Source organism: Salvelinus alpinus, chromosome 21 (genome assembly GCF_045679555.1).
Source record: "Salvelinus alpinus chromosome 21, SLU_Salpinus.1, whole genome shotgun sequence".
NCBI classification, from domain to species: domain Eukaryota; kingdom Metazoa; phylum Chordata; class Actinopteri; order Salmoniformes; family Salmonidae; genus Salvelinus; species Salvelinus alpinus.
The window spans coordinates 1,959,103-1,979,903 of record NC_092106.1 but is presented as its reverse complement, the minus strand read 5'-3'; the positions used below and the strand labels follow the sequence as shown (position 1 = coordinate 1,979,903).

Here is a 20,801-nt window from a genome sequence, read left to right as displayed (position 1 = left end):
TAATTGGAATAATATGACATCATATATGAACCACAGAGACAACATTCAAGCGAACATGTGACGTGAACAATTATAGACTAAACTTCCATAGTGCATCTTTAACAAGACTGATCCGAGGGGTTTGGTGGAGCATGTTTTCCAGTACAGATCTAGGATCAGCTTCCACTCACCCCACACTGACCTTTAACTTCTCCCCTGAGTCAGATTAACTCATGGACACAATTTTTATGTCTCTGCATCCAGTATGAAGCAGGGATGGGACCAAGTCACGATTTTGCAAGTCCTAAGCAAGTCTCAACTCTTAACCTTCGAGTCTTAATTCAAGTCCCAAGTAATAATGGGCAAGTCTCAAGTAAAGTTCCACAGCTCAGGTCGAGTCAAGTCACAATTCCCCAATTTTGAGTTCCGAGTAATCAACTCAAGTGTTTTATGCCAATTTTAATGCAATTATTTTTATTTCCTGTTTTTCTTACACTACTAGTACACTATATAACAAACTTGAGTCAAAGATCATGTTAGATTTTTTATTTTTGATTACTAATACTGATAGAAAGGCAATACAAATGGCACCAATGGCAATCATTTTAGTCTTAAGGCTGGTAAGTTTTCAACAACAACAAAAAACGATCCAAAAAGTTGTATTGTGACTATACAATAACAACAAGTGCAACAATCAGAGCAGTATGGTTGAACACAAGCTCCACAGGAGCAATTGATGCAGGAACTGCCAAGACCCACATCGCCACAGTTCCACAACAGTGGAAGAATTGTGTTTCTGAACAGCCCAGAGTTTGTTCTGTCCTTCGCAAATGTCAAGATAGTGGCTGAACTGAGATGCTGGAGTGGCCACACACTTCTCTCCTTTGTCTTTAGCGATATGCTGAAAACACCCCTGACTCCTCTCCCAGAAAACAGTCCTCCTCCTCAGTGGTGGTTGGATCCACAGGTTGCCCAGTCTCTGAAGCCTCTTGCAAAATTAAAATATATATTTTTTAAAGACAGAAACAAAAAAGGTTAGTCTTATTATTTTTAGTAGTTTACCATTTAAATTAAAATGTTGTATAAATTCAATTAATTAAGCTAAGTATTAGTTATATTGGTAAACTTTGACTGTTCTTATGATAAAAAGACACGCACCTTTCACCATTTCAGTCACCTTGTCCTTAATTCCATCATCCACCAGAATGTGTTGTTCCAGGCACATCAGTGTAAAGGATGGATCTAGCACAGCTGCTTGAAGATGGACTGATGGTCTGAGAAGGTTGCCATCTTGGCATTGATGAAGATTCAAAGAAATCTCCTGTGCAGTGATGCCTGGAGACTATGAACCAGGTCAGTAGCTCACTTGTGGTTCCTGCATCTCCAGATGATGGTGTAGGGAAATAATGCAAGGAACCATCGCACCGGATGTGACAACTTCTGTGCTTGGGTAATGTCTGTGGTTTCTGCAAAAGGCTGAAGAAAGTCGGCCAACTCTTTCAGTAGTTTCCACACCTGTCAATAAAAATAGGACTTCCTTATGCTCCTCCTCTTCAAGCATCCGACAACTAGTCGTGTAATGGGAGCACTGATGTCACCTGCCTCAGTCTGGAGTTCCAACACGCTCACTGCAGCAGGAGTTCCCCCTCACTCCAAACACCCTCAAACGCCTCTGTAAAGGTGGTGCTAGTGTGGAGTTTTTTTTAGATCTTTTTTTTATTTCACCTTTATTTAACCAGTTGAGAACAGTTGAGAACAAGTTCTCATTTACAACTGCGACCTGGCCAAGATAAAGCAAAGCAGTGCGACAAAAACAACGACACAGAGTTACACATGGGATAAACAAACGTACAGTCAATAACACAATAGAAAGATCTGTATACAGTGTGTGCAAATGAAGTAAGGAGGTAAGGCAATAAAATAGGCCAATAGTGGTGAAGTAATTACAATTTAGCTATTTACACTGGAGTGATATGTGCAGATGAGGATGTGCAAGTAGAAATACTGGTGTGCAAAAGAGCAGAAAAACAAATATGGGGATGAGGTAGGTAGTTGGTTGGATGGACTATTTACAGATGGGCTGTGTACAGCTGCAGCGATTGGTAAGCTGCTCTGACAGCTGACGCTTAAAGTTAGTGAGGGAGGTATAAGTCTCCAACTTCAGTGATTTTTGCAATTCGTTCCAGTCATTGGCAGCAGAGAACTGGAAGGAAAGGCGGCCAAAGAGGTGTTGGCTTTGGGGATGACCAGTGAAATATACCTGCTGGAGCGCGTGCTATGGGTGGGTGTTGTTATCGTGACCAGTGAGCTGAGATAAGGTGGTGCTTTACCTAGCAAAGACTTATAGATGACCTGGAGCCAGTGGGTTTGGCGATGAATATATAGCGAGGACCAGCCAACGAGAGCATACAGGTCGCAGTGGTGGGTAGTATATGGGGCTTTGGTGACAAAAAGGATGGCACTGTGATAGACTGCATCCAATTTGCTCAGTAGAGTGTTGGAGGCTGTTCTGTAAATGACATTGCCGAAGTCGAGGATCGGTAGGATAGTCAGTTTTACGAGGGTATGTTTGGCAGCATGAGTGAAGGATGCTTTGTTGCGAAATAGGAAGCCGATTCTAGATTTAACTTTGGATTGGAGATGCTTAATGTGAGTCTGGAAGGAGAGTTTACAGTCTAGCCAGACACCTAGGTATTTATAGTTGTCCACATATTCTAAGTCAGAACCGTACAGAATAGTGATGCTAGTCGGGCGGGCGGGTGTGGGCAGTGATCGGTTGAAGAGCATGCATTTCGCGTTACTGGCATTTAAGAGCAGTTGGAGGTCACGGAAGGAGTGTTTATATGGTGTTGAAGCTTGTTTGGAGGTTTGTTAACACAGTGTCCAAAAAAGGGCCAGATGTATGTACAGAATGGTGTCCCAACACGTTCATGCAGCAGTAGTTCCCCTCACTCCAAACACCTCTGTTAAAGTGGTGCTAGTGTGGAGCAATGAGCTAATCTTAGACACTTTAGAATGAGCTGGAAAGACAACTTCAGTCTCCTTCAACCCGTCCCCCTCCACTAGCTGCAATGTATGTGCAAATCACTGTAAATGTTGTTGATGACAATTCTTTCTGAAAGTATTGTCGATGGTCTCCTGTTCTTCAACTTCCAGGTTATTCCATATGTCTGGATCATCTAGGTGGTGATCATCATGGACAGCCTTTTCTTCACTTGAGAAGCACACTGTGAACGTCGTTTTCATGTTAGCTGCATTGTCACATAATGTCATCTAGCTTGTGGTTGATCCCCTACTCGTCACAGATGCCTGCAAACTGCTTGCATATTCGCTCCCGTGTGTGATCCTCTAAAGCGATTACATTCCAGCAGATTGGACTTCATTCTCCATTTCAATCCAGTGGGCGGTGACCCCAAGGAATCCTCTCATCTTTCTGTCAGATCATATGTCTACCGTGACAAAGACGTGGTTAGCTTGTGTCATCTGGTCTTTGAGTTGTGTCTGCCAGTCGGCAACCAGGTTGTCAATCTTGGAGGTTATGGCTCTGCGACAGACTGGGCGTATTTGCTATCAACCACTAACAAAAAGTGACTAAAGCTCGTGTTCAATTATGGACAGGGGCATGTTGCAATCCACAATCAGGTCTGACATTATGGAATTGGTGATAGCTTTTTGCTGTGGATGATTTGTGTTGTACAGCTCATCATCTCACTCTTCTGGTATTCAAAGCTAGAAAATACCTTTCAAACAAAGAAATTGCAACATTTTGTTATATGATGGAGATTTTATAATCTCCCCATATTTTTTTGTTGAATTCATATTTAAGAAACCTAATATTATTCAGTAGGTAATTTGTCTTTATGTATTTAGATACATTTCTATTTATAAATGTTTTAACAGTATGCCTACAGGTAAAAAAAACCTAGGTGTTATTTTAGATTCTGAACTCAATTTCAAATCACACATTAGGAACGTGACCAAAACAGCTTTTTACCACCTGAGGAACATTGCCACGGTGCTGCCGTTTCTCTCTCAGGCTGATACAGAGAGACTCGTCCATGCTTTCATTACAAGCAGGCTTGACTACTGTAATGATCTCCTGTCTGGTCTAACCAAGAAAGCCATTGGTCAACTGCAAAACATACAGAATGCTGCAGTATGGGTACTGACCAAGACCAGATGGCGAGCACACTTTACACTTGCCTATTTTGGATGTTATTTTGGCATTAATACGTGTCACATATCAGTTTGCAAACAATGTTAAAAAATATATCATTAAGTTAATAAAGCTGCATACATCCATGGTCTCTTTTTTGTTTTCTTGAGTAAAGCAGCTCCAAAATGCAGGTGTTTCAGCATAGCTCAGTGCTTTCTGTGGTGGTGGGGCAAGCCAGCAGGAAATGGGAACATTGCGCCGTGATTGGCTCAGTGTTCTGTCACTCATGGGGACACTACGTCACAGGCCAAGTGTAAGTCCTTAGTAAGAGTAGACATCGAACATTTCAGCCATTTGGGTCCCGCCATAGAGTTACATTAGAAGAGTCCTTCCAAGAAGGCTCAAGGTCATTGGCCACGGATAAAATGACGTCAAATCATGTTATATGTATAGTACCTTTGATTGGACTGATCATGTCAACGTCTTACCTTCAAAATCTTAGCTTGCAGTCATCATCATGAATCATGTCAACAATCTACTGGCAAATACTTTTTAATCCTTGTCATATGAAGAGAAATAATGAAGAGAAATTATAGATAAAACGTATCGGTACTCATCGGCTATTGGACATTAATATTACACAACAAGTTGGAAATCGAAAATGTAAGAATGAGTGGTTTGGAAGGTATCAGTGGCTAACTGCAAGCATTGCAAAGCAATCAGTAACATTAGTCTGCTATTCAGTGGAGTAGCTGTGTGTTCCCCCCCCCCCCAAGAGTTCCCACCATAAATCCAGAGAATGTCAGACTTTGATGACAAAGTTTGCCCACAAAGGACCGCCACTCCACCTTCCTGTTTAAGTGAGCACAGCACAAGGTGAGTCCAATAAAGTCTTATAACGTTATGCTGCTGTAAAAATGATACAATATGCCAGGGAGATATGTATACTGTAGCTAAGAAAGTAATACTAAGTGTATGTTGTGTTAGTAGCCCATGTGCCTCACCCTAATAATTGGGTCTATTTTCACCAACGTGATATTGTGAATCGTTTGTGGCCGGTGTGTGCTAGTTTGCAGACTTTTTTTTGTTCCGCTTTGACAGTGCTACTGATAGTAGTGGTGGCACTTGGCTTGCACTTGCAAATTCAGCACATACAACATTCTATAATAGAATTGTGTTATTTGACGTGTCAAATTAAAAGCTTATTTAACGCGTCAAATAGTGTTATTTGACATATCTTTTGAGACACGCAAAGACCCAAACAGCGTTCAATGTGCCTCACCCTATTAATTTGGTCTATTTTCACCTCTTACTGTTCTGACTTGGTGGTGCACATGTAGCCTATAACCTGTTTTAGAGAAAGATAATCATTGAATATTGTAAGAGCTTTCATTGTCTGCTTATATGCCCCTTTTATTTATCCAATGGTTCTGACTTGGTTAACAGGGAGAACATTGTAAGAACAGCCCATGTTCTGAATTCTGTTGCTGTACATTTCAAAAGTGCTGAACAAAGTTATATTGACTACGTCCGTCGTCGCTCGCTCATTGTCTTAATCGAAATTACGGATTGCCGCTTGTCGTCCCCTTATGCCATAGTTTGTACATCTCAATTGTCAGTAGAAACCACATTTGTTTAAGCAAGTCAGCCATATCAGCTATGTTTTTTTAATAGACAGTAAATGAGGCTGAATGAACGGTTTCACTGCCAGACAAGGCTCCGCTGATAGCCAGGTGTAGCAGTGGTAAGGTGTTGGGACTACTGTTGCGACAGCTATATGTAGGCCCTAACAGTTTGTCGGCACCGTTTGTCACCGTTATAGTGCAATTAATGTATTGTTTAGTGTTTGTAGTGGCTTTTCTGGCATGCATCCCACTTTTTGTGTGTGTGTGTGTGTATGTGTTAGCAGATAATACCCAGGATAGAACCTTCACTTTCTTGGGTGAATGCCCAGAAATAGCCTCCGAGAACTTCATCAGGAGCAGTCTTGCTACACATTCTCTTTTGCACCCAAACCTCCTCCCTTGTGCTGAAGACTAATTGACTTGACGAGTCCTTGATGAATGCAACTTTATTGGAAATTACCATGTCTGAAATGTGCTGAATAAATAAAGCTTGATTTGATACATAGGGATGTTAAAAACAAAAATCTGAACTTGCTGTCCACTTCAGACACAAATGATAGGGGGGACCCATTGCAAGCTAGCAAGTTCGAGAACATTACCTCACTTCAGCTAAAAATCTCCAATTAGAGTCGAGTGTTGTTGTTGGCCCCCCCTGCCCACTGGATCTGCGTTGAAGTCTGTGGAGGTTGGTTGGCTAATAACAGAAGGTGCTGCAAGAGGATGAATGGAAGGTGATGCCCTTTTGGGATGGGGAAATCTAAACAAGTCTCCCGAGTCTCGAGTCATACAGCTCAAGTTCAAGTTAAGTCCCGAGTCATAGATGCTCAAGTCAAAGTCGAGTGGCATGTGCTTTTTCTTTTCGCAAAGTCAAAGTTTCAGGTCTCAAAATGTGTGACTCGAGTAGTATCAGAGTCCAAGTCATGTGACTCAACATCTCTGGTATGAAGTTATTTAGTTTAGCAACCCAATGTGAACTAGCATTAGGAATGCTAGCTGTACCCAAAGACTTCCAGTCTTTGAGCTAAGCTAGTTAGCATTGGCTCTTGAAACTACCTCCAACTTCGTTCATACTGGATGCAGATAAATAAAAATGGTATCCACATCATCTGACTCTGGCAAAGTACTGTAGATAAAGGGCTTCATTGCCAAAATCCCAAACTATCCCTTTAACAATTAGTGGAAAAAATGTGAAACTGATCCAAGATTAGTGTCTAGAGGCAACTTCACCATACACGTCGACAGCTCACCTGTCCAGGAACTCGTGGCCCCTGTTGTAGGCGTGGATGGTGGAGAGGCCCTGGATGCTGGAGGTGATGTGCGAGATGAAGGGCGACTGGGTGACGTTGTCCAGGCGCTTGAGCTCTCGGATGAACACGCGCGACACCATGTGGAGCATGGTGAAGAGCAGCACCAGGGGGCCCACAGCCACTAGAAACCAGGGGAAGATGCTGCCGATCACGCCCAGGCAGAAGAAGACCAGGATGACATTCTGGATGAACATCTCTGCCTGGAACGGCAGCCGCGTGTCCACTGGGAGGGAGGAAGCGGGGGGAGAGAGAGAAAAGACAAGAAGACAGATAGTTCAGTGACTATTACTTATTCCACTTGTGTAATCACTAAAAACACTCAACTTCATTACTATCATTACTGTTACAAAGTCAGTAGGAAATTGCTCTGTAAGGAACAATCTGTTCATATACATTGTTACAGTACAATAATAATGCACAAGAACAATAGCAGCTTCATGTTAAAGTTATAGTTTGGGATTTTGGCAATGAAGACCTTTATCTACTACCCCAGAGTCAGATGAACTCATGGATAACATTTGTACGTCTCTGCGTGCAGTTTGAAGGAAGTTGCCAATTAGAATTAGTGCAAATGCTAACTAGCGTCAACGCAATGACTGGAAGTCTATGGGAATAGCTAGCATGCTAGCTGTTCCTGTAGACCAGGGGTTTTCAACCTTTTCTTGCCCAGGGACAAAATAAATGAATAACATGCCTCTAGCCTATTAGCTAGAAAGGTAACTCCAAAAACATTTTCCCTAGGAGCATCTGTTAGCCATGTGTTGGCAAATTAGGGCTGACCCCATTTAATCGATTGGTCGATTGTTTGCCTGATAGGCTGTTGGTCGCCCAAGATTTTTTAGTCGAGCAGTGGCAAATATTAAAAAATATATACAGTGGGGAGAACAAGTATTTGATACACTGCCAATTTTGCAGGTTTTCCTACTTACAAAGCATGTAGAGGTCTGTAATTTTTTATCATAGGTACACTTCAACTGTGAGAGACGGAATCTAAAACAAAAATCCAGAAAATCACATTGTATGATTTTTAAGTAATTAATTTGCATTTTATTGCATGACATAAGTATTTGATACATCAGAAAAGCATAACCTAATATTTGGTACAGAAACCTTTGTTTGCAATTACAGAGATCATACGTTTCCTGTAGTTCTTGACCAGGTTTGCACACACTGCAGCAGGGATTTTGGCCCACTCCTCCATACAGGCCTTCTCCAGATCCTTCAGGTTTCGGGGCTGTCGCTGGGAAATACGGACTTTCAGCTCCCTCCAAAGATTTTCTATTGGGTTCAGGTCTGGAGACTGGCTAGGCCACTCCAGGACCTTGAGATGCTTCTTACGGAGCCACTCCTTAGTTGCCCTGGCTGTGTTTTTTGGGTCGTTGTCATGCTGGAAGACCCAGCCACGACCCATCTTCAATGCTCTTACTGAGGGAAGGAGGTTGTTGGCTAAGATCTCGCGATACATGGCCCCATCCATCCTCCCCTCAATACGGTGCAGTCGTCCTGTCCCCTTTGCAGAAAAGCATCCCCAAAGAATAATGTTTCCACCTCCATGCTTGACGGTTGGGATGGTGTTCTTGGGGTTGTACTCATCCTTCTTCTTCCTCCAAACACGGCGAGTGGAGTTTAGACCAAAAAGCTCTATTTTTGTCTCATCAGACCACATGACCTTCTCCCATTCCTCCTCTGGATCATCCAGATGGTCATTGGCAAACTTCAGACGGGCCTTGACATGCGCTGGCTTGAGCAGGGGGACCTTGCGTGCGTTGCAGGATTTTAATCCATGACGACGTAGTGTGTTACTAATGGTTTTCTTTGAGACTGTGGTCCCAGCTCTCTTCAGGTCATTGTCCTGCCGTGTAGTTCTGGGCTGATCCCTCACCTTCCTCATGATCATTGATGCCCCACGAGGTGAGATCTTGCATGGAGCCCCAGACCGAGGGCGATTGACCGTCATCTTGAACTTCTTCCATTTTCTAATAATTGCGGCAACAGTTGTTGCCTTCTCACCAAGCTGCTTGCCTATTGTCCTGTAGCCCATCCCAGCCTTGTGCAGGTCTACAATTTTATCCCTGATGTCCTTACACAGCTCTCTGGTCTTGGCCATTGTGGAGAGGTTGGAGTCTGTTTGATTGAGTGTGTGGACAGGTGTCTTTTATACAGGTAACGAGTTCAAACAGGTGCAGTTAATACAGGTAATGAGTGGAGAACAGGAGGGCTTCTTAAAGAAAAACTAACAGGTCTGTGAGAGCCGGAATTCTTACTGGTTGGTAGATGATCAAATACTTATGTCATGCAATAAAATGCAAATTAATTACTTAAAATCATACAATGTGATTTTCTGGATTTTTGTTTTAGATTCCGTCTCTCACAGTTGAAGTGTACCTATGATACAAATTACAGACCTCTACATGCTTTGTAAGTAGGAAAACCTGCAAAATCGGCAGTGTATCAAATACTTGTTCTCCCCACTGTATATGGCACACGAGACACCTGTCTGATTCACATCTGTCTCAGTGGACTAATCCATTGCGGATGCCGCGGGGATGGCACACTAGTATCACCAGTAGTACATTTACTGTTAAATCCCATAATTTCGAATTACAATGTTTGTTGCGGTAATTTCAAAATATTATTATTACAGTCTTACCGTTGTCATCGTTGGAGTGGACACGTTGTTTGCAGAGCGCACAACCTAGGCTACACTCGTGAGCAAAGAGTTTGTTTATTTCATTCCATTTACGAGTTGTCAATTTATTAATTGTCTTTGGTATGGAGCGCTCCAATCAAACTTGAGTAAGGACATGCACTTAATTACGCATAGAAGTAGGCCTAGGCAGGCCTCTGGAGTGTCACAGCCAGTCGTGACTGGGAGACCCACGAGATGGTGTTTCTTCCGACACATTGGTGTGGATGGCTCCCGGGTTAAGCAGGCAGTGTATCAAGAAGCAGTGCGTGCTTGGCAGGGTCATGTTTCGGAGGACGCTCTCGACCGTCGTCTCTTCCGAGTCCATAGGGGTGTTGCCGCGATGGGACAAGACTAACTACCAATTGGATATCACGGAATTGGGTAGAAAAAGGGGTGGGAGGCCCCGGTGCACAACTGAGCAAGAGGACAAGAACATTAGAGTGTCTAGTTTGAGAAACAGATGCCTCACAAGTCCTCAACTGGCAGCTTCATTAAATAGTACCCTCAAAACACCAGTCTCAACGTCAACAGTGAAGAGGTGACTCCGGGATGCTGGCCTTCTAGACAGCCCTCTGCCTTCTAGCTGGCCCTCTGTCCAGTGTTCTTTTGCCCATCTTTTCTTTTTATTGGCCAGTCTGAGATATGGCTTTTTCTGTGCAACTCTGCCTAGAAGGCCAGCATCCCGGAGTCACCTCTTCGCTGTTGACATTGACTGCTCCAGGTGGTCCATACCCTCGTCCATGTCTTTAGAGAAGCGGTTGAGGATCCGTCCAGTGGGTGTGGTGTCAAAGAACTTCATGGGGCTGCGGAGAATCTTCCTGAAGAGCTCCTCGTGCAGCCTGGACGAAGCTTTCAAAGTGCCCTGAGGGTACAATAATAGTAGTCATTCTATTTTTGGATTTTTAATCCTTTTAATCCTTTTTCTATATCATTTACATTTTAGTCATTTAGCAGACGCTCTTATCCAGAGCGACTTACAGTAGAGTGCATACATTTTATTACATTTTTACATACTGAGACAAGGATATCCCTACCGGCCAAACCCTCCCTAACCCGGACGACGCTATGCCAATTGTGCGTCGCCCCACGGATCTACCGGTTGCGGCCGGCTGCGACAGTGCCTGGGCGCGAACCCAGAGACTCTGGTGGCGCAGCTAGCACTGCGATGCAGTGCCCTAGACCACTGCGCCACCCGGGAGACTGAGCTATATCACATAGCTCAAATGTTTTAGGCAGATGTGACCATACTCCACTGAACACAAATATAAACGTAGGATGTAAAGTGTTGGTCTCATGTTTCATGAGCTGAAATAAAAGATCCAGACGCTCAAAAAGCTTATTTCTCTCAAATTTTGTGCACACATTTGTTTACATCCCTGTTAGTGAGAATGTATTATTTGACAAGATAATCCTGACAGGTGTGGCATATCAAGAAGCTGGAGACAATAAAAGGCCACTCTAAAATGTGCAGTTTTGTCACACAACCCAATGTCACAGATGTCTCAAGTTTTGAGAGAGTGTGCAATTGGCATGCTGACTGCAGGAATGTCCACCAGAGCTGTTGCCAGATAATGCTAATTTCTCTACCATAAGACGCCTTCGTCATTTTAGAGAATTTGGCAGTACGTCCAACCGGCCTCAGAACCGCAGATCACGTGTATGGTGTCGTGTGGGCAAGCAGTTTGCTGATGTCAACATTGTGAACAGAGTGCCCCATGGTGGGGTTATGGTATGGGCAGGCATAAGCTACAGACAACGAACACAATTGCATTTCATCAATGGCAATTTGAATGCACAGAGATACCGTGACGAGATCCTAAGGCCCATTGTCGTGCCATTCATCCACCGCCATCACCTCATGTTTCAGCATGATAATACACGCAAGGATCTGTACACAATTCCTGGAAGCTGAAAATATCCCCGTTCTTGGCCTGCATACTCACCTGACATGTCACCCATTGAACATGTTTGGGATGCTCTGGATCAACGTGTACAGTAGTGTGTTCCAGTTCCCGTTATAATCCAGCAACTTCGCACAGCCATTGAAGAGTGGGACAACATTCTACAGACCATAAATCAACAGCCTGATCAACTCTATGCGAAGGATATGCTGCATGAGGCAAATGGTGGTCACACCAGATACTGACTGGTTTTCTGATCCATGCCCCTACCTTTTAAAAAAAACCAGCAGATGCATATTATGCCCAGTCATGTGAAATCTATAGATGATAAGGGCCTAATGAATTTATTTCAATTGACTGATTTCCTTAAATAAACTGTAACTCAGTAAAATCTTTGAAATTGTTGCATGTTGCGTTTATATTTTTGTTCAGTGTACTTTATACATGATCTATTTTAGTTAAGTAGTTTAGTTTACTAAGATTCATCCGTCAGTCCTTTGGCGTAATCTCTCTGAGTTTATACACAAACACACAATGCCAGACAGAACAAGCACAACAAAATCAAATCAAATTTTATGTGTCACATGCGCCAAATACAACAGGTGTAGTAGACCTTACAGTGAAATGCTTATCTGATCCTTTACCTTGACAAATATGATGCCGCGCAGGAGTTTGAGCAGCAGCATGACACCCATAGACGAGGCGTAGACTCCAGCGTAGTGCTGCATCAGGGGGTTGTCCCTCATGCTTTCGCTCACCACCGAACTGTTCCCCACCAACACTGTGGTATTCTACACACACACAGGACAACATATTCAATACTCAGATAAGGGAGTATTCTGGGGGGTGGTTGATGGTTCAAATCCCAGGTCAGTCAATAAAAGGTGGGAGTTGACCTGGCGACAAGAAGGCTTTTTTTGGTTACTTTTTACCCCGTTTTTCTCCCCAATTTCGTGATATCCAATTGGTAGTTACAGGCTTGTCCCATCGCGGCAACTCCCATACGGACTCGGAAGAGGCGAAGGTCGAGAGCCATGCGTCCTCCAAAACACGACCCTGCCACACTGCTTCTTGACACACTGCTCGCTTAACCCGGAAGACAGCCGCACTAAAGTGTCGGAGAAAACATTGTACTAGTGGCGCCCCTGTCAGTGTGCATGCGCCCGGCCCGCCACAGGGGTTGCTAGTGCGCAATGGGACAAGGACATCCCGGCCGGGCCAAACCCTCCCCTAACCCGGACGACACTGGGCCAATTGTGCGGCACCTAATGGGTCTCCTGGTCACGGCCGGCTACGGCACATCCCAGGATCGAAACCGGGTCTGTAGTGACGCCTCTAGCACCGCAATGCAGTGCCTTAGACTGCTGCTCCACTTGGGAGGCCCAGGCTAATGGCTTCTTTTTGACCCCAGGTATCTTCTGCTGTTGTGCCTTTGAAAGGCCCTTAACCCCTAAAAGCACTGAATGACAATGGTTAGAGGAGCATCTGGAAAAGCATTATATGAAACAAATGAATTGCTCTAACAGCCTCTCTCTCTGGCAGGTGAATGCATGGGGGAGGGGCTCTGGTAGAGGCATTGGGAAGTCCTTGGAAGAGCAGTTTGTCTACTGACCCTTAAGTTGCCCATCCAGCGAGCTGTTATTCAGTTCAAAGGGCAAGGTAAACAGTCTGTCTCCTCAGAGAGTGATGGAGTGCTGCATCAGATGACCTGGCCTCCACAATCAACTGACGTCAACCCAATTGAGATGGTTTGGGATGAGTTGGACCGCAGAGTGAAGGAACAGCAGCCAAGTGCTCAGCATATGTGGGAACTCCTTCAAGACTGTTGGAAAAGCATTCCAGGTGAAGCTGGTTGAGAATGCCAAGAGTGTGCAAAGCTGTCATCAAGGCAAAGGGTGGCTACTTTGAAGAATCTCAAATATATTTTGATTTGTTCCACACTTTTTTGGTTACTACATGATTCCATATGTGTTATTTCATAGTTTTGATGTCTTCACTATTATTCTACAATGAAGAAAATAGTAAAAATAAAGAAAAACCCTGGAATGAGTAGGTGTGTCCAAACTTTTGACTGGTAGTGTACACAGATAAGAATATACTAAATCTAACCCCCCAGCAACACCGCACACACACACAGTCAATGATCAAGATCAAATTTACACATTCAATATTTAAGTATACCGCTCCCCTTACACCTGCTCTCACCACTGATTAGTTGAGTAGCTTATGTCCATATATCACTCACACACCAACACTAGTGTGTGAAAACTGTCAGTTACTAGTGTTGGGGAGTTTAACGACTACTACTCCTGAGTTATTGTCGTTACAGTTTCTAACAAAGACAAGTTCAGTTTGTACTTTTCTGGCAGTTTTCCAGAATGTTGAACTTACCCCCCCAAAAAAGTTGAGGCGTAAACAAAGTCTAAAAAACGAATCTCGGTAAGTAATCAGGTTCTCTCTTGAAGATTGGATTTGTCAACACATTCTCTTTCCAATTCTTAAAATGGAATTCCAATGAATCTCCTAAATTGACTGAATAGAAAAGGAATTGACCCACAACCAACGGCATTGGGGAAAACTGTGATCCGGAACATAGATTCACATCACTGTCATATCGATTTAAAAATAAATCTAAACTAAATAAGACGGATCAAAGGCAACACCGTTGTAAACAATAAAGTTTATTTTCCAAATCAACACTTATGTTTTTTTAAATGTTCCAACTCAGAGTATATAAAATGGATTCATTGAAATTCAAAAGTGCCATTCACTTTCCAGTCAGATTTTCTACTCTCAAATCTAATTCGCTTCCAGAATCGACAACTACACTGAAACTACATTGACCCTCCCCCAACCCTACCACTCGATGCAAACCCTGCCACCCAATGCCACCTGTGCCACTCACCCCGCTGCCCTGCTTGATCCAGTAGCTGAGCCACCAGTTGCTGAAGGCCGTGCTGCCCACGTTGAGGACGAAGAGGGCCAGGATTAGGAGGAAAACCAGCGCTCCACCCGAGGCCTGGATGTAGACGCCGTACACAGACCAGGGAACTGAGCCCCGCCCACGCTCCTCCACCTGCATCAGCTGGCCTGGGGGACAAGGAGGGAGGGAGGTTGATTGAGAGAGGTTGCGCTGGGTGGAATCTCGTTCCCAGACACTTCCGCCCACCTAGCAGCTGGGAACGAGGTTATGGTGGGTGACATTTTCTAATTGGCAGAATAGCACTGAACTCTGCGGAAAAGCGTTCATACCGGTACTAATTGTGGAAACAATTATGAACTTCACTCATATGTCCATGACAGGACGACAATTATTTACATAATAAACAAGTTGTGTATTAAATGCTGTCTTGTGTATTACAAGTGTGATGGTTATTTTGGTCAACTTTGCTCGTGGCTTTGTGAGGACGGTTTTGCAGACATAATGCATTGTCCTCTGTCTCAATACTCCTTAACGTTCTCCTTTTCTACTAAAGCACTAGAAGCTATAAAGGATGGATAACATTCCACCACATGGCTCTCATTCATCAAGCACTTCGTGGTTATGACTGAGGGAAAGGAGCTGAGGACAGGAAGCCAATTAAAACATTTGAGATACAGCCCCACACATCCCCGAAGCACGAGCACACACACACACCAGTAGTCTGCATGCATGCACACATACGCACGCACACACTCTGTGGCTAGTACAAGGGTTCCGTACCGTTGTCTTTGCTAACAGGCTTGTCCTTCTTTACAGATCCAGACTTTGTGTTCTCTGGGGGTTTCTTTAAGGAGTTCCCAGACTTGTTAGTTGGCACCTTTTGAGGAACAATGACATGTTACAAGTAACGTGAACCACAATACAACCACAATATAGACCACACTCAATAAACATGACATATGCAAACTAAATTTAAACAAGACATCAGTGGTGGACATTTCTTTTAGCACAACAGTCTATACACACATACACACTGTGCCTCTCACCTCCAGGAAGGGCGTCTCTCCCAGCTGTAGGTTGTTGAACATGGCTGCGTAGTCTCTATTGAGACGCATCAGGTCCTCGTGGCTGCCCTGCTCCGTGATACTGCCCTCCCTCATGAAGATGACATCATCGCAGTCCACAAGGTACTACACACACACACACACACACACACACACACACACACACAGTGAGATATAATTCCCCCTCCCTGAACGTCATAAGTAAAGGTGGGGCCCAACCTATCCATGAGAGAAGTCCTACCAAACAATTATATAGCAAATAATTGCTTCTTAAGGTTAATACAAGACCTTATGTAGCTTATCTAGACCTTCTGCCTATGAATCTTATGTAGTGCTTTGCAAACAATATAAAATGTATTAAGTATTCACCTGCAGCTGGTGAGTGACGAAGACGATGGTCTTGTGGCGGAGCTGCTTCTTGATGGCGTTGTTGAAGATGTGGTTGCCCACGTGGGCATCCAGTGCACTGAGCGGGTCGTCCAGGATGTAGATGGCTCGGTCACTGTACAGGGCACGCGCCAGGCTGATCCGCTGGCGTTGCCCGCCACTCAGGTTGGCGCCACGCTCTCCGATCTGAGGAGACATAACAGACTCATTGATCGATTAATATAATAACAATACATATGAAGGTGCAGGGGTGGATTGGCCATCTGGCAATTGTGGCAAATGCCAGATGGGCTGGACCATTTTTCAGTTGGGTGGACTTGTTAAAAATGGACAAACATGGCCTGCCGAGTGGCACAGCAGTCTAATGCACTGCAGTGCAGTGCTAGAAGCATCACTACAGATCCAGGTTCGATCCCGGGCTGTGTCGCAGCCGGCCGCGACCGGGAGACCCATAGGCGGCGCACAATTGGCCCAGAATCATCCGGGTTAGAGGAGTGTTTGGCCGGCATGTCCTTGTCCCATTGCACTCTAGCGACTCCTTGTGGCGGCCGAGCCACTTGCACGCAGACCTCAGTCGCCAGTTGTATGGTGTTTCCTACGACACATTGGTTTGGCTGACTTCCGGGTTAAGCAAGCAGTGTGTCAAGATCTGTTTTCCAATTTGTTGCTCAATTTCTCTGTTATACTAATCTATAAATGAGCCTTTGGCTGATCAGTAGGCAACACCCAGCCCACCTACCAAGATAGGCCGTCCCGGTCTTCTGATAGGCTGAGCTCACACAAAGTCAATTTCAAAGTCAATCACGGCATCAGCAAAAAGACCTGCTCCGACTCTAATCAGTTAGACAGCCAAGATCATGGACCGTAAAAAAAACGGAAAGGGTGCCTATGAACTTCGAAAAAGCACATTCTACATTGTCACCTCACTCAAATCGTACTATCGTTTGGGCAGCTAAAACCATGATTTGGTCACACATGATTGCTGTAATGAAAGATGGTGCCCTGCCCCTGTGCCTGTTTTGCTGGGGCCCTGCTGTAGATATATATTTTTCTCAACAGCTACTATTTTACAACCAAGATATTTGATATGGCTTTGAGATTTGGAGCGGCGCTCACAAGAAATGCGCAACGGCCATTGCGAGGGCATAGACCTATAGGTGTCACGGGTAGTAGCCTTCAACTGCAAAGTTTTATTCGGACCACAAATGTAATAATGGATGAACTCATGACTACTACCAGCAGTGGGTATTATTTAGGAGTTAGCTATCTAGTTCATGTTTTGAGATTTAACTTCCTTGGGTGATGAACCCCGACCTAATTAGCCTATGATATTAGTTAGTGCACATAAAGATGTCGTCAAGTCAGTTAAAATTTTATTTCTTACGTGCGCCAAATACAACAGGTGTACACTTCACCATGAAATGCTTACTTAAGAGGCCTTTCCAAACAATGGTCCCATGTTTCATGAGCTGAAATAAAATATCCCGGAAATGTTCCATACGCACAAAAAAGCTAATTTTGCTAAAATGTTGTGCACAAATTTGTTTACATCCCTGTTAGTGAGCATTTCTCCCATGCCAAGATAATCCAGCCACTTGACAGGTGTTGCATTTCAAGAAGCTGATTAAACAGCATGATCATTACACAGGTGCACTTTGTGCTGGGGACAATAAAAGGCCACTCTAAAATGTGCAAACGCCACAGATGTTTTAAGGGAGTGTGCAATTGGCATGCTGACTGCAGGAATGTACACCAGAGCTGTTGGAAGAGAATTTAATGTTAATTTCTCTACCATAAGCCGCCTTCAACATCATCATCATCTTAGAGAATTTGGCAGTAAGTATAACTGGCCTCAGAACCTCAGACCACGTGTATGGCGTCGTGTGGTCAAGCGGTTTGCTGATGTCAACATTATGATCAGAGTGCCCCATGGTGGCGATGGGGTTATGGTATGGGCAGGCATAAGCTATGGACAACGAACACAATTGCATTTTATCAATAGCAATTTGAATGCACAGTGATACGGTGACAGACGACTAGTTTTCTGATCCATGCAGTGGTGTAAAGTACTTAAGTAAAAATACTTGAAAGTACTACCTTAAGTGTTTTTTTGGGGTAATCTGTACTTGACTTTACTATTAATATTTGACAACTTTTACTCTTAATTTTCTTCAGGAATGTGGTGAAGTATGTACTTTTAACTCCATACATTTTCCCCTGACACCCAAAAGTACTAGTTACATTTTGAATGCTTATCAGGACAGGAAAATGGTCTAATTCACACACTTATCAAGAGAACATCCCTGGTCATCCCTACTGCCGCTGATCTGGCGGACTCACTAAACACATGCTTCATTTGTAAATGATGTCTGAGTTGGAGCGTGCCCCTGGCTATCCATAAATACATTTAAAAAACTAGAAAATGTGTCCATCTGCTTTGCTTAATATAAGGAATTTGAAATGATTTATACTTGTGTTTTTGATACTTATTAAGTACATTTTAGCAATTACATTTACTATTGATACTTAAGTATATTTAAAACCAAATACTTTTAGACATTTACTCAAGTAGTATTTTACTGGGTGACTTTCACTTTTTCTGGAGTAATTTTTCTATTAAGGTATCTTTACTTTACTTTTGACAATATGGTACTTTTTCCACCACTGGATCCATGCCCCTACCTTTAAAAAAAAAAAAAGTATCTGTGACCAACAGATGCATATCAGTATTCCCAGTCATGTGAAATCCATAGATTAGAGGCTAATTAATTCATTTCAATTGGTTGATTTTCTTGTATGACCTGTAACTCAGTAAAATCTTTGAAATTGTTGCAAGATACATTTATATTTTTGTTCAGTATAAAAAAGGAACACAATAAAATAACAATAAGGAGGCTATATACAAGGAGTTGTGGTACCGAGTCAATGTGCAGGTGTACAAGGTAGTTGAGGTAATATGTACATGTAGGTAGGGGTAAAAGTGACTCGGCAATCAGGATAGACAATGAACAGAATGGCAGCAGCATATGTGAAGAGTGTGAAGGAGTGAATGTGTGTGGAGTCAATATATATATATGTGTGTGTTTTGTGTTTGCTGCCTGTGTAAGTAGGGTTGTCTTGGGTCTGGGTGTAGGGTATATGTGTGGGGAATGGGTGTGTGTGTATGGGGGGTGAGTTGACAGCGCGCGCAGTGATGTGGGCTGTTGTGGATAAAATGCCAGGGCCAGATTCTTGTCCCAGTCCGCCCTTATGAAGGTGCTCCAGTTGAAGATAATATCACATCCTTTAAAAACAATATTGAGTACAGCCAACATCCCTGATTGGCAGCAACCTTGATTTAGGCACCTGTTGCTCATTTGTGTTACATATAAATGCTGTTTAAATGTTGAACCCACACACTGAACGCTGTTAAGCCAAAACGTATGTGTATGCTACCCTGATGCAGTGAAAAACAACACATTTTATGGGACATTTTTAAGTGCGGAGTAGGGCTATTGCGGTGACAGTATTACCGCCACATGAGTCATGACCGCAGTAAAATTCCACGTGTTTATAATTTTAAAAAGGCTAATTGATCATTAGAAAACCCTTTTGCAATTATGTTAGCACAGCTGAAAATGTGTGCCCGATTAAAGAAGCAATAAAACTGGCCTTCTTTACACTAGTTGAGTATCTGGAGCATCAGCATTTGTGGGTTCGATTACAGGCTCAAAATGTCCAGAAACAAAGACCTTTCTTCTGAAACTCGTCAGTCTATTCTTGTTCTGAGAAATTAAGCTCTATTCCATGCGAGAAATGACCAAGAAACTGAAGCTCTCGTACAACGCTGTGTACTACTCCCTTCACAGAACAGCGCAAATTGTCTCTAACCAGAATAGAAAGAGGAGTGTGAGGCCCCGGTGCACAACTGAGCAAGAGGACAAGGACATTAAATGTCTAGTTTGAGAAACAGACGCCTCACAAGTCCTCAACTGGCAGCTTCATTAAATAGTACACGCAAAACACCAGTCTCAACGTCAATAGTGAAGAGGCGACTCTGGGATGCCGGCCTTCTAGGCAGAGTCGCAAAGAAAAAGCCATATCTCTGGCCAATAAAAACAAAAGATTAAGATGGGAAAAAGAACCCAGATACTGGGCAGAGGAACTCTGCCTTGAAGGCCAGCATCCCAGAGTTGCATCTTTGGACAAACCAAGATACCAAGCATGATAAACGCTTAAACATAGCTTTTAAATCAACTTGTGCATTTGATTGAATATACAAAGCTATGACCCCCCTATTTTATTGTAATGACATGAAAAACATTTGCAGATTATTATCAATGACTTGTATAATCAACAGTTGTAACAAGTGGTCCAGTTTAGGAAATCCTCACTGGTGCCCTAGTTTATAGAAAGACCCATATATGTTTTGAATTCTAAGTCATTCTAAAGTTTGTATAATTCACTAAAGTTGCCAAATAACTCTAAATCTAGCGTATAGGACCTGTTTCAAATTATCACTTTTACGCTCAACATAGCCACTTCATTTGCACAGTCACTCCGTAATGGGAAAATATCCTTTCTATTTAATTGTTCTTACTATAAAATCATATAATATACAATAATGGCAAGGGACTTATAAGTATATCCTACCGGCTAAATTAACTAGCCTACAGCATGGCACATAGCCAGACAACATACATTTAAGGTCAACTCATATTCTGTTCTTATAAAACACATTTTCCTCATCATGCTTCTTTAGATCTGCCTAAAATAAATATTGGATTTATT

At 43.2% G+C, this 20,801-nt stretch overlaps 1 protein-coding gene across 7 annotated transcripts in view; it reads right to left on the bottom strand.

Moving 5' to 3' along the window:
• The window catches only part of LOC139547568 (ATP-binding cassette sub-family C member 5-like), a 51,245-nt gene that overhangs the window by 4,886 nt on the left and 25,558 nt on the right, over positions 1 to 20,801 (bottom strand). For 6 of the 7 annotated variants that reach the window (XR_011669548.1, XM_071356473.1, XM_071356475.1 and 3 more), the window contains 7 exons: positions 16,014 to 16,217; positions 15,627 to 15,770; positions 15,361 to 15,457; positions 14,563 to 14,747; positions 12,302 to 12,448; positions 10,489 to 10,618; positions 7,008 to 7,290 (listed from right to left, as the gene is read on the bottom strand). Coding sequence is in view for 6 of the 7 variants with exons in the window: in XM_071356473.1 (XP_071212574.1) it covers positions 7,008 to 7,290; positions 10,489 to 10,618; positions 12,302 to 12,448; positions 14,563 to 14,747; positions 15,361 to 15,457; positions 15,627 to 15,770; positions 16,014 to 16,217 (1,190 nt within the window). In the remaining variant the exon portion in view is untranslated. The remainder of the gene's footprint in view (positions 1 to 7,007; positions 7,291 to 10,488; positions 10,619 to 12,301; positions 12,449 to 14,562; positions 14,748 to 15,360; positions 15,458 to 15,626; positions 15,771 to 16,013; positions 16,218 to 20,801) is intronic. The other variant, XM_071356477.1, reaches the window with a different exon arrangement.